This window comes from Glycine soja, chromosome 9 (genome assembly GCF_004193775.1).
Source record: "Glycine soja cultivar W05 chromosome 9, ASM419377v2, whole genome shotgun sequence".
NCBI classification, from domain to species: Eukaryota; Viridiplantae; Streptophyta; class Magnoliopsida; order Fabales; family Fabaceae; genus Glycine; species Glycine soja.
The window spans coordinates 44,057,889-44,071,190 of record NC_041010.1 but is presented as its reverse complement, the minus strand read 5'-3'; the positions used below and the strand labels follow the sequence as shown (position 1 = coordinate 44,071,190).

Genomic DNA, 13,302 nt, shown 5'->3' with positions numbered 1-13,302 from the left:
TTTTTATTAAATAATTACATGCACAAAACTGGTGCATCTAAACCTCAAGAGACTAAGTTGTAATTAAGTGGTATATGTTTCATGGACTATAAAATCAATATCACAAAATAATTTGCATATTCTACGCCAATTAGGGGTGTAAATGAATCAAATAGAATTTGAAGTTTAGGTATGACTTATAAAAACAATTTGTATTGTTCAAACTTGACTTATTTATTTAAAAAATAATAGAATATTGGAATTCTTGTAAAAAAGAAAGAAAGAAACAATTATTTTCTTTAAAACCCCATTGGAATTCTTGTAAAAAAGAAAGAAAGAAACAATTATTTTCTTCAAAACCCCATTTACCAAATTTCTTGTTTTTTATTTTTATTTTGTGGATGAATCTTATTTTTTTTCCCGATCAAGAAACAGCTAATCCATTGAGGCAGTCAAAGTTGGAGGCGAACATCTCGATCAGAAGAATGAGCTAGGCACCATGCGTTGCAATGGTTTATGGTTGCGATAGTTTAGGCAACTTATGCGTAAGCAATTAATGAAGCATAATATGGTTTTTATTTTTAATTAACTCTCAAACTCATTTAAAATAATAGCCAGGACCAATGGATCTAATTCAATTGGTGAGTGATATAAATTTTCGATGCTGTATTTAATTCTTACGGATAAAAAATAATAATAAATAGAATCATTAGATAATATTAAATGTGCAAAGTCTTCATCCTAATTCCTATTATGAATTAATATTTACTCCTGTATTAAAAATAAACTCATGAATCTATCAACATCTTCTTATTTAGTCAGAATGGACTAAACATATTTTAAAACTTTTGGGTTGAAATATTATAGATTAAAAAAAATGTGACTAAAGATAATAATAAGAGGTTTGAGACATTATGCATAAAATCATTCGTCTAAATCTCAATATGATCATTGTACATAAAAAAAAAAAATACAACTAAAAAAGAGATTCTATTAAAGATAATGAATTAGGTTATATATCAGATTAATCATAAATAATTCCTGAAGATAATTCACATCAATCTCATGATAACCAAAACAAATTAAAACTCATGTATCTATACTTAAGATGTTAAACCATGGGGATATATGCTAAATTGTTTGTGTATTGTACAGGCATTAGTATCTTTTATCAGCGCGTAGGACAATGATTAAAAGTCGTGTTGACCCGCATATTCTGGCTTCTAAAATCCTAATGACAACTTATGCGTAAAAAGTTGAGGATCAACCATAGATGTAAAAAACAAAGCATCTTTTGATGGTATTGTTTGGCATGGCTTTGCCAATTCCTAATTATACGTTAGTAGGAGCTTTGCACTGTATACTTATTGTCTCTTGGACTTGTCTCAGCATTGCAACTGCAAATGGAATCACAGGGAACATTCCATATGGACTAGGTATCCTTTCTAAACTCACTTATCTTGACTTATCTTCTAATGACATAAAGGGAACTATCTCACGTAGGTTTATAGGTTTTCTTTTTCAGTTCTACTCGATGTGAGATTTCACCTCACATTTATACTCCAACAGCCGCATCACCCCTTTCCCTTCTTGTTATTCCTCTCCTCACAGACCAAATAATATAGATTTGGATTTGGTAGTGGTAATGAAGATTTTCCTTCCTCCCACTCCTTTGCTTGCTCTTCTATGCTCTGCTTATGTTTTCCACCGCTGTTGTAAGGCTGGGAATTGCATGTCTATTTCAAAAGAAACAAAGAATGGTGACATGTTTTCAATATGGAACTATGATGGTAAAATTGCATAGAAAGACATAATTGAAGCAACAGAGAATTTTGACATCATATACTGCATAGGAGCTGGTGGTTATGGCAGTGTCTACAAAGCACAGCTACCTAGTGGTAGAGTAGTGGCCTTGAAGAAACTTCAGAATTTATAAGCCACAGAAATCCGCAGGATTTTCAAGAATGAGGTAAGAATGTTGACAAAGATAAGGCATAGAAATATTGTGAAGCTCTATGAATTCTGCTTGCACAACAGATGCATGTTTCTGCTTTTGGAGTACATGGAGAGGGGAAGCTTGTATTGCATTCTCCGCGATGACATTGAAGCTGTGGAGTTGGATTGGACCAAGAGGGTCAACATTGTGAAAGGCATAGCACATAGCTTATCATACCTTCACCATGATTGCAAACCAGCAATTATTCATAGAGATGTAACAACAAAAAATGTTCTCTTGAATTTAGAAATGGAGGCTTGTCTCTCTGACTTTGGAATTGCAAGACTTCTAAACTCTGGTTCCTCCAATCGAACTGTACTTGATGGCACTAATTGATATATTGCACCAGGTAAGATTTTTATTTATGTTATGTGTCTGTAATGAGGAAAATTAATTTATTTCCATGATTTGTTATAATCATTAGCTTTCCTAGTTACTATAATCCTAATTATATGATCATTTTTTTTATAAGCTAATTATAAGATCAATTAGGAAAGCTAATGAATAGAACAAATCAATTTTTCTCATTAACCTGCTACTTCAGTTTCCATTATTCTCAAAATGGTGAGTTTTTCCTTATTTGGTTGGTTCCACTTTTGATGCAGAACTTGCCTATAGTGATTGCGTGACTCAGAAATGTGATGTCTACAGCTTTGGAGTGGTTGCACTTGAAATTATCATATGAAAACATCCTGGAGAACTTGTTTCCTCGTTAAGATCTGCATCCTCACAAGGAATTCTCCTCAAAGATATATTAGACCCCCGATTAATATCCACCATCAATAAAAAATCTGCTCAGAGTTTAGCTCTTATAGCAACACTGGCCTTTGCATGTCTTCATTCTCAGCCAAGGCTTAGACCAACAATGCAGGTAATGTGTGATAAACTTCTCACGGGAAAGCCCCGATTAACCATACCATTTGAAGAAATTTCAATAAAGCAAATTGTAAATCAGGAATTGTAACTGATTTCTAGAACATCATGCTCTGAACATAAACAAAATGCATGGAAATTTTAAAAAATATATTTGTTGTTTTCTGTCTTTACTTTTACATTATTTGTTCCTTTCAGTTTCCTTTGTATTGTTTTTTCTTCTATTTCACTTCCGGGACAATGCTACATGTCAAGTGAGGGAAGGGGAGTTTATCCAAGCTACTTGCATACCCTATATGAGTGCTTGGTCTCCTTCTTCTGTTTGGCTATTTTCTCTGTTTTTCTTTTAAAAAATAATAATGAAGATTGATTTTTTCTCTATTTTTCTTTTAAAAAAAATAATAATGAAGATTGATTTTGACAATTGAAGCTAAATAAAGCACTATTAACAAAAGTAGAAAATTATCATGATTTCTGGATTGAAAACCTTCTATTGAATTAGCCCCCTACATTGTGAGATTTGAGCTAAATTTTTAATATTGTTGTTAATTAATGTTGGAGTGTTGGAGACAAGAGGATAAGAAATGTGATGTACAAAATTTTTACAAAAGACTACATAATTAAAAATATAACAACTCTTGTACACTTTTTAGTTTGTGAAACAAACAAGAAATGATTACCAAGTGGGATCAGACGATAAGATTCTTCCAAACAAGAATAGGCCTAAACAGATCCAAAATAAGGTGGGCCTCGTGTATTGATCTTTCCAAACATACGACAAATATACTATAGACAAGCAATTACTTAAGGCGTTGATAAATCCGGAGAAATAATATGGTAAATTCTCCATATCTCTCTCTCTCTCTAATTTTCGTAATAAGCTGTTCCAATCATCCAAACCAAATACTAAGGTTTGGTTTCCTGAGGAATTTCCATAGCTGCTTGGAGAATTATCTCAAATGCACTTTGCATGCACAACTTCAATTTATGTTCGTCTATGAAGTCTTTTTCCGTTTTGAGGGTAACACTTAGGACTCCCATATAGCTCATAACTGAAATGACTAGACTCTGCAAATACAATCAAATGATGTTTAAATATTTCTTATGTATCACTGCAACTAGTCAAGTAAAGGAACAAAGAGAGATCTGTTGGGTTAAAAACATTTTTCCTTAAGCAAAATAAATTAGAAATTAAAGCCTTCTTAAAATGACCATTCCAATTTTCGCTATTATAAATTGATTATAATTTTTTTTTTGCCTTATTTCACCCCACCCACCTCAATTCAGATTCTCACATGTTGAATTGGTGATTAATTGAAAAATGAAAGGGATTCAGAATACATACTTCAGGTCCACCGGCCAATGTGAAATACAAGCCTTTCACAGGATGGTTAGCTAAAGCCATTTGTTGTATTGGTCCAGCCAAGTTTGAAATCACTGCACTTGATTTTGTCAATGTGCCACGAATGCGTTTAGCTACTGCCTGCAACAAATTAAAACAACTAACTTAACAATTGTAGCAACAAATTAAGTGCTTAATTATATTCTTCGTTACTTTAAGAAGCACTCGCAAATTATTGGTAGGAAAAAACATATAATTAACAACATTATGATCAAATTCAATTTAACCAAATATACAAATTTACCTCTTGTCCCCTCAATTTGCCCTCTATCTTCAAAAGTGTCCCGGTGAGTACAACTCCTAGAGATTGTTTCTTCCTCTTGATTATGTTATGTGTGTCCCAAATAAATTCAAGAGGGTTTGTAGTTCTTGTTTCATTTAATTTCGGTATTGGAACATGCAAGAAGGTAATTCTGTTCCCCCATGGACCCGTGGCTTTAGTATTTAGCATATCATTGATCGATTGGTAACCTTCAACGTTTCTCGTATTCAGTAATACCAATGCTGTGGAGTGTGCGGTCTTTGATTTGGAGTCCATATCTTGCATATATAATCTAGTTCCATAGAAGACAATTCCAGTGACCACATCATTTATTGTCTGCAGTTAAATAGAATCATGCAAAGAAAACAAAATCATTTGATGTCAAAACCCAACAAGAAAAGTGTTTTTCATTCATACATGCAAGACACACACACACACATATATATATATATGACTTGTGCGGATCGGAAAGAAAATTAACAAGTAGTAGCGTATGATAAGGTTGTCTAATTACATAATGGAAACATTTTTAAAATTTGCAAAACTAAGTAAATTAAATTGCATAAAAAATGTAACATTTTGATTTAAACAGACAAACACTTCCTTGTAATTTTAGAGTTGGGCAGTCGATTATAATGTATAATACACGACAACACAGACAAATAAAGGTCCTAGCAGTTCTACCACCACAAGTTGAATAAATACGCGTAATTAACATCTTGGATATACTCTGACAAGTAGGTGATCCAATAAAGACTATATGCATTCTTTCTTACTATTAAAGTCAAAGACAAATTCAACAAACCAAAAATTGTTTTCATACCACTCCGAGCCTTGATTTGATGGCCCTGATGTGGTCAATGGAGAATGTCATGCTTGATATGGAAATTGGTTGATAGTCGGCTCCTTCGTCTCCAAACCTTATCGGTGTTTTATCATCACTAATGATGCTACTCTTCAATACACTCCATCCAAAATCTGAGACAGTGTTGAAGGCAGAGGAACACATCCAAGAAAATTTTCTGCAAAAGCTTTTAGTGGAAGAAGGTTCTTGTTTAGATTGTTTGAGAGAAGGAAAGGACAAGGGAAGAGAAGGGTCATCGGCTCGTTGAAGACAAGAAAGAAGAGCACCCATGAGAGAATAGCCATCTCCAAGTGCATGGTGAAGCTTAAATATTATAGTGCTGGATGCATCACTTGTAAGGTAATTGATTATGTGAATATCCCATAATGGTCTGCTTTGTGGTAATTGCTCCATTGCTATGCTTGATAAATAATCATGAAAATATTTATCATAAGATTCCGCTGTTTTTCCTTCGGGGAATGTGGGGATGTTGACATGGTCCGTCAAGTTTACATCAACTTGCTTCCATCTTTTCTCTCCATCTTTATCTTGGACCTGGATTCAAATATATATATATATATATATATATATATAAAAGTAGTAATTCATGATAGTCTAATAATTTCTCGGCTAAGAAACTGGATAAATGATAAAACTTAGTACTTAATGATGAGATCACAATATTAAATAAACAAATATGCAACTAAAGACACAAAGCAAACTTATAATGCAAAACTATCTATAGAAATTAATTAATTAACATAAATAGCCTTGTGAAATTAATAAGTGCCATATCTAACATTGTCATCTTGTCATATATATTATGTATGTATAATATTCTAATGTTCATAGACATCATAAGCATATAAAAATAAATTAAACAATATAATAAGGGAAGCAAAGAGAGGGAACCATGATGGAGGAGAAGCGTGGATTGATGGGAAGGAAAACATCTTTAAGAAGAGCATATGTTTGCAAGTCATCTATTGGAACTTCGAATTCTAAAACTCCAATGATGTATATGCATAGCATAGAGCTGTTGAAGTATTGTCCCACAGGACTCACTGGTTCTAGTTGCTCCTCTTTTTGGTGTTCCATAGTGCTGTATATTTTTTGGGAAGTTTCACGAGTTGAGAATTAAGGGGGAAATGAAACCATATGTATAGCACACAGAACGAGGTTGAGGACTAAAAGCAACCGATACAGACGTGCCAACTGGTTTTACTTTGACAAGACCAAAATTATAGCGCAAGAATGTGACAGATTCAACTATATATCAAGAACCAGAAATTTAATTATATTAACAACTATTACATTTAAGCACTGCAATTATTAATCTATACCCTCCAAATAATAATTTATCAATATTATTATGTTATGTACACCGACAATGGTTAATTCGAGTGATTAGGACTTGGACTCTTTTGGTCAGGAATGTGAATTAGTTGATACGTATGGAAAAATCATTGATGAATTACGTGCACTACTTTTTTATATATAGTAAAAAAAGTAAAAATACACTTCTTACATGGTTTTTTTTCTTTCTCTTAAGCTACTAGCACCAGGTATAACAGAAGCAAACAAATCGTTCAAGAATTATTTTCCTAAAAATAAATTACAACTTACGTTGACTTTTATCTATTAACTTGACAACTTATGATTCGTTTATATTTTCCTTTTTAAACAATCCTTGTAAATATATATCCGGCTATTTAAAGTCAAGATATACCTATTGCTTTCCATACATGCTGTCAAAGCATGCAGCTTGAGTTGAGTCAGCCATAAACACATATTTCAAGGGAATGGGCCGGATATGTAGTTTCAAAATGAGTTGTAGGGTGTGCACTTACAATTTCTACCATATATAAAAAATTATATTAAATATAGTTTTAAAGAGATAAATTTATTATTTGTTAAAAAAAAATTAAAGGATGCAATTCATTTAAGAACTGTATAGATGCCCCAAATATATACTTTGAATAATTAGATTCACCAAACACCACTGAATATTGCTGGCTAACTGTAACTAAAAATTAACTAGTAACTACGTATCACCGAAAATTGTAGATTGGAGAAAATTCTAATCTCTTCCTCAAACATGTATGGTATTCAAACAAGCTTAAACATGTGGTTGGCAGAAATAACTAGCCATATGGCCGTAGCCTCACATTACTTCATTTGTATAGGCACAATAAGATGCATATGAAAAGGAATAAAGTAAGTATCGATCTTCAAGGATCAACTCAAACCAAGCACATTTTTTTTATGTAGCAAATTGTTAGCACCAACTTGAATCAGTGGTCATTAATAATCTCATTCACTTCTACCGAAGACAACAGCTAATGGGTATTTAAATGCAAAAAGATATTTTTTAAAAATGTGGCTATGGTTGGTTGGCATCACAATCATATATCAAATTCGTACCCCACTTCATATCTTGAATGAAAAATCATAAAAAAAAAGAAGAAGATATAGTGAAAAAAGAAAAGTTAATCTTTAGGCATCAACTAAAATCAAGAACATCTTTTTCTGACACAATGAACTGTTAATACAACTCCTGAATCACAGTAGTAGTCCCATTCAGTTTTACAAGGATGACTTTAATTTACAAGGATGGGGGTAGAAGGATATTCAAATATTGTACAAGAAAAATTGAATGGGTTAAGGCCATAAGGGTGTGTCGTTTATCCATTGATGAAGAAATCATTAGGTGTTTCCACTTTTTCAATGTTAAGCGTGTCTATGGAACTGAGGAGAGAGAACCACACTAGCTTCATTTGCAATCACAATGTCACATAGATTTCTGTGCAAGTGATGATGATGGTGGTGGAAGGATGGGACACGTAATGGGTATCATTAGCCATGGCCCTACCATCTTTTCTGCTTTAGCTGGGCCTACAACAAAGCTTACCAATAGAAAATTGATGGCAAGCGCTTTGAAGTAAGGTGCAAATGCAAACATGTTAGTCTTGTTATCCTATAAATTAATTCATGAAAAAAACATGTTCTGAATCTTCTTCACATGTTGTCCTGCTCCCATGTGCCTGTACCTGCAATTAATTTTTCCTTTCACGTCTTTTCTTGTTTAATCTGTCTTGTAAAGTAGAAACTAGAAACACTTATAGCATAATTATATTCAAATTAAACACTTACCCACAAGACAGTATATCGTCAAGAACAATAAGTTCTACCATCCATCCATGCACAACCTTTATTACAATACATCCATCAAAAAACTTATAGGTGTTGTTATTTGGCGCTTGATTTTGTAAAAGTGGTGTGTTTGGACGAGCTTAATTACATCTCATTTCGACTTACCTTGTAATATAAGTTCTTGTATTTAAGAAAACTTATAAAAGCAGTGTATGTTATATGTTTATAAATTATTTTTAGCATTTTCAATAAACAATCCAAGATTACTTATGAAAACAACTTACAATTAATTTATTTGAAACAGTTTTATCATATTTTACTCGATTACATAAATAACTTATACATGAGTGCTTATATGATAATTGATAAGCACTTATTATAAATAAATACTTAATTAAATTATTCACCCAATAGGAACCTAGATATATATAGATCACGAACAAAATTATATATAGCGCAAGAATGTGACAGATTCAACTATATATAAGAACCAGACATTTAATTTGGGTTCCATTATATTAACAAGTATTACATTTAAGCACTTCAATTATTAATCTATACCCTCCAAATAATAATTTATCAATATTATTATGTTACGTACACTAACAATGGTTGATTAAAGTGGATGAAACTTAAACGCTTTAAGTACTTTGGTTAGGGATGTGAATCCCGGCCCGATTAATAGGTATGAAAAAATTATTGATGAATTACACACGTTACTGTTATATATATAGTAAAAAAAAGTGAAAATACACTTCTTACATGCATTTTTTTTTCTCTTAAGCTACTAGGTATAACAGAAGCAAACAAACCGTTCAAGAATTATTTTCCTAAATATAAATTACAACTTATGTTATCTATTAATTTGACAACTTATGATTCTTTTTTTCTTTTCCTTTTTAAATAATTCTTGTAAAAATATATCCGGCTGTTTAAAGTCAAGATGTATATCCAAAAGTGAATGGGATCCCCTGCAGTTTTAAACTGAATTGAAGGGTATGTACTTACAATTTCTACCATATATAAAAAATTTTAAAGAGATAAATTTATTATTTGATAAAAAAATCAAAGGATGTAATTCATTTCAGAACTGTATAGATGCCCAAAATATATACTTTGAATAATTAGGTTCACCGAATATTGCTGGCTAACTAGTAACTACATATCACCGAGAATTAAATAACCTAAGCTGACCTCAGCATTTATTGTCCAATGCGTTTACACCCAGACATCAAATAATACGACAAATACTGTGCTAACAAGTTCATTCATTTCATACCAGCCGTATATGCACAGTGAATCATATGAGGTTGAAAATCGTAGGCTTCCTATTTTTAATGTCTTGCGTATACCATTGGCAAGATTCAAAATAAATTAAACATGTGACACCTCAATGAAGTGATTTCACCAGATCATATATATGTGCTCCCAATTCTACATTCAATTTGAAGGGGATTTAACATGCGATCATAACACTACTACAAAAATAAGCTTTAACGATTCAATGAGGGTTCTACCAAAATTATCTTCATTACTACAAAAACAAGCTTTAAGGATGCTGATTCAATGAGGGTTCTACCAAAGTCATCTTCATTAAAAATAGAAATAGAGTGAGATTTTTTGTAAATAATAACATTTTAACAATTGTTTTTATAAAATGGTCGTTGAAATCGCAAATGGACTATGATTTATAGGGGAACCAATGTTGAAATCAAGAATTTAACGGACGGTTTTGAAAAACCATCTTTGGAAGGGACGAGTTTTGGCTTTTGATTCTCGCATCCTCTTTCACAGTCTCACTCGATCCTTCTCTATGCACTAAATCTCACTGTATCTCTCTTGCACCCTGAAACGCAGTGGTTTGCCTTCTTTCCAGTGTCGCCGTTGAAGTTGTCTCCAGTGTTGTCATCGAAGATGTCTCTAGCACTGCCGTCGAAGCTGCCACTCGAATCTGTGTCATTGGTGAGAACACCAGTGTCTCAATCCATCTTTGAACAATGCTATTACAAACTCAGGGTTCAGACATGTTCACCCACGAATTTGCAAGGGGAGTAAAGGGATAAGTTAGTTATATCTAGTCATTTTTTGCTTTTATTTTCTATTACTAGTAGCCATGTAACAGAAATTAGTACATATAGATGTATCATCAAGCTCCATGGATTCTGCTTGCATAAAAGAATCATATATGTTCTTGGTCTATGAGTACATGGAGAAAGGAAGCCTGTTTTCTGTCTTGTTTGATGATGTGGAAGCGATGGAATTGGATTGGAAAAAGAGGGTTAACATTGTGAAAGGCACTGCACATGCTCTCTCATATCTTCATCATGACTGCACCTCTCCACATATCATCCAGCAATGTCCTTCTTAACTCAGAGTGGGAGCCAACTGTTTCAGACTTATCCAATCGAACTATAGTTGCTGGAGCCATTGGATATATAGCTCCAGAGTCCAGGTAAATTATTCTTAGCCTTCCTTTGTTTTTCGGTTCCTATCCCTTTTCGCTATATCTTAATTCGATATGCAACTGGACTTGTTTGCAATGCATAGTTAATATGAATCGTAGATTTTGTCTAATATTTTAATTTTTTTTATCATTAAATCTGCTGTTGATCGATTTTGATCTGATGAATGCAGAACTTGCCTTTACAATGGTTGTTAACGAAAAATGTGATGTTTATGGCTTCGGAGTAGTGGCACTTGAAACTTTGGTGGGAAAACATCCTAAGGAAATATTGTCATCACTCCAATCAGAATCTACTCATAACATCACATTATATGAAGTATTGGACCAACGCCTCCCAGAGCCAAATATGACAGTTTCATTAGACATAGTTCGTATTGCCATAATAGCATTTTCATGCTTGAATCCCAATCCTTGTTCTCGACCAACAATGAAAACACGTGTCTCAGTGTTTTCTGACTCAGCCAACTCCTTTAGCCATTCCTTTACGTGAAATTTCATTGCAGCAGCTCATGAGTCAAGAGCTTGAATTATTTAGAATTGCCAACTCCGTGTAGAAAAACTTCAAAATGCAGTTGATTTTCGCTATCATTTATTAAAGATTCTGTCCAAGTATATTTGCACGATTTGTTACATAACTCGTATTGTTTTGATTTTAATTAAAGTAACTCAGATGTATCCATATAATACCGCGTCCACATAAACAATAAATTTGAATCAGTACGTCTATAACAATCAGTTGTGCCTGTTTGGGATGAAAATTGAAATAATACAACACCACAAGGCAATGATCAGAAATGTCCTTGTCTTCCACCCACTGAGCTGAGACCTTCCTCAAGGCTAACAAAAATAGATATAATGTTAATTAGCACTTCATAGAAAGAATCACCAACTAAACATTATTGTTGGTAGTTTAAACAAAAGAACCACTAAACATAAATGGCTTATGTCAACAATTTCATTATTTTTTCAATAAAAAAAGAATAATGAAATTGTTGACCTAATAAGTTATTTATGGCTGCGGTTCTTTTGTTTGAAATGCTAATAATAATATATTTTGTCAACGGTTTAACACAAGAACATTTCTATTATGGTTTCAAACCTCTTACTTCTATTGTGTGTTTCAAGATGGCAACATGTAAGCATTAAACCACAAACAATTTTGTTTTCAGGTGTGGTTAATTGGTTTAAAATTAATTCTCTGAAAATCAATTTTACCTAATTTAAAACAAAATTTAAATCATATTTCTTAACAATTTAGAATGGATTTGGGAGCGGTGAATTACAACAGATGGAGAGAGAAAGGTTAGGAAGTCACAAAGTCCCAAAAATTTAGTTGTTTGGGAGACATGAAATAGGTTGAGATATTTGAATTTTTAGGTGGATCTCATGCATAAAATCTTCCACTCAAATATGAGAAGACCGTGGAATTTTTTCATTTTGCATGCAACAATGTGCTCTTACCGTTGGCAAACCTTGATTGGTTGGTTTGTCTTTTGTCCTTGTCCATTGAAGGGTGCTCTTCGTTTCTTATATTTTTTATTCAAAATTAATTTTTCTTATTTTCTTACCTATTAAATTACTTCAATTAAATTTTTTTTTCTCTAATTCTCTTTCATCAAACAACATTTATTTTTATTCTATTTTTTCTTCTTTTCTCACCGACCTACTTTCCTAATTTTCTCTATTTCTTCTCCTCCTATCAAACGTAGCCTTGTGTTTAATAGGTAAAGATTTTCAATGGAAAAATAATCATTTTTTATAAAAGATATTCAAAATTAAAAAAAAAGTTCTCTAAAATAAATTAAACTAAACACCTAAATAAATGGTTTCATACTTTACCAAAAAAAAATGTTTCTTATAAATTTGTGCTTGTGATTCATAAAAAGTAGCTAGGTTTACTTAAATATTAAATTAAGGTGACATATGCCTTCTAAATTCTAAGATTTTAGTTTGGCTACCATCAAAAAACAAAATATTAGTTTGGCACCATCAAACAGCAATAATTAACAACACTATACCAGGCACGGCATATGTATGTGTTTTAATCAGTGGTTAACAACTATTATAAGTCAGTAGTAGCAATAATTAATATTCATAATTTTTTTGCTGTTATTCTATTTGGAGTCTTCTCCATTTTAATTAAGAAACCACATCCTAGCTTCAAGATCAACCTTTTGGATGAGAGAGAGAGAGAGGCTTCTGGCAGTTGGCCGGTCACATGGATCTGCTTCAGGATTCAGCAAAACAAATCCTTTCATGCAGTATTGCTTGTGCAGAAAAAAATAGAGAGAAAGGGATTCAGTCAATTGCGGATCGTGAGATATCATTC

General features: G+C 32.6%; 1 protein-coding gene and 1 long non-coding RNA gene across 2 annotated transcripts; one reads left to right on the top strand and one right to left on the bottom strand.

The window, feature by feature from the left end:
- The first annotated feature begins 1,073 nt into the window (after positions 1-1,073).
- Positions 1,074-3,027, top strand: LOC114425486. The gene is made up of 2 exons (XR_003669230.1): positions 1,074-2,324; positions 2,581-3,027. It is a non-coding gene; the product is annotated as an uncharacterized LOC114425486 (long non-coding RNA).
- Positions 3,028-3,426: 399 nt separating this feature from the next.
- LOC114425816 (O-acyltransferase WSD1-like) lies at positions 3,427-6,572 on the bottom strand. Its single transcript, XM_028392782.1, has 5 exons — positions 6,269-6,572; positions 5,336-5,911; positions 4,495-4,848; positions 4,194-4,331; positions 3,427-3,916 (listed from the first exon to the last, which is right to left on the bottom strand). Exons 1-5 carry the CDS (start codon positions 6,452-6,454, stop codon positions 3,755-3,757), a joined length of 1,416 nt encoding a protein of 471 aa, XP_028248583.1. The 5' UTR covers positions 6,455-6,572; the 3' UTR covers positions 3,427-3,754.
- Between the last annotated feature and the right edge of the window lie 6,730 nt (positions 6,573-13,302).

Coding starts and splice junctions, on each gene's coding strand:
- LOC114425816 (XM_028392782.1), bottom strand. CDS start 6,454: ATGGAACACCAAAAAGAGGAGCAACTAGAACCAGTGAGTCCTGTGGGA. Junction 5,912..6,268: donor CACGCTTCTCCTCCATCATG/GTTCCCTCTCTT, acceptor ATTTGAATCCAG/GTCCAAGATAAAGATGGAGA. Junction 4,849..5,335: donor TCAAATCAAGGCTCGGAGTG/GTATGAAAACAA, acceptor ATTTAACTGCAG/ACAATAAATGATGTGGTCAC.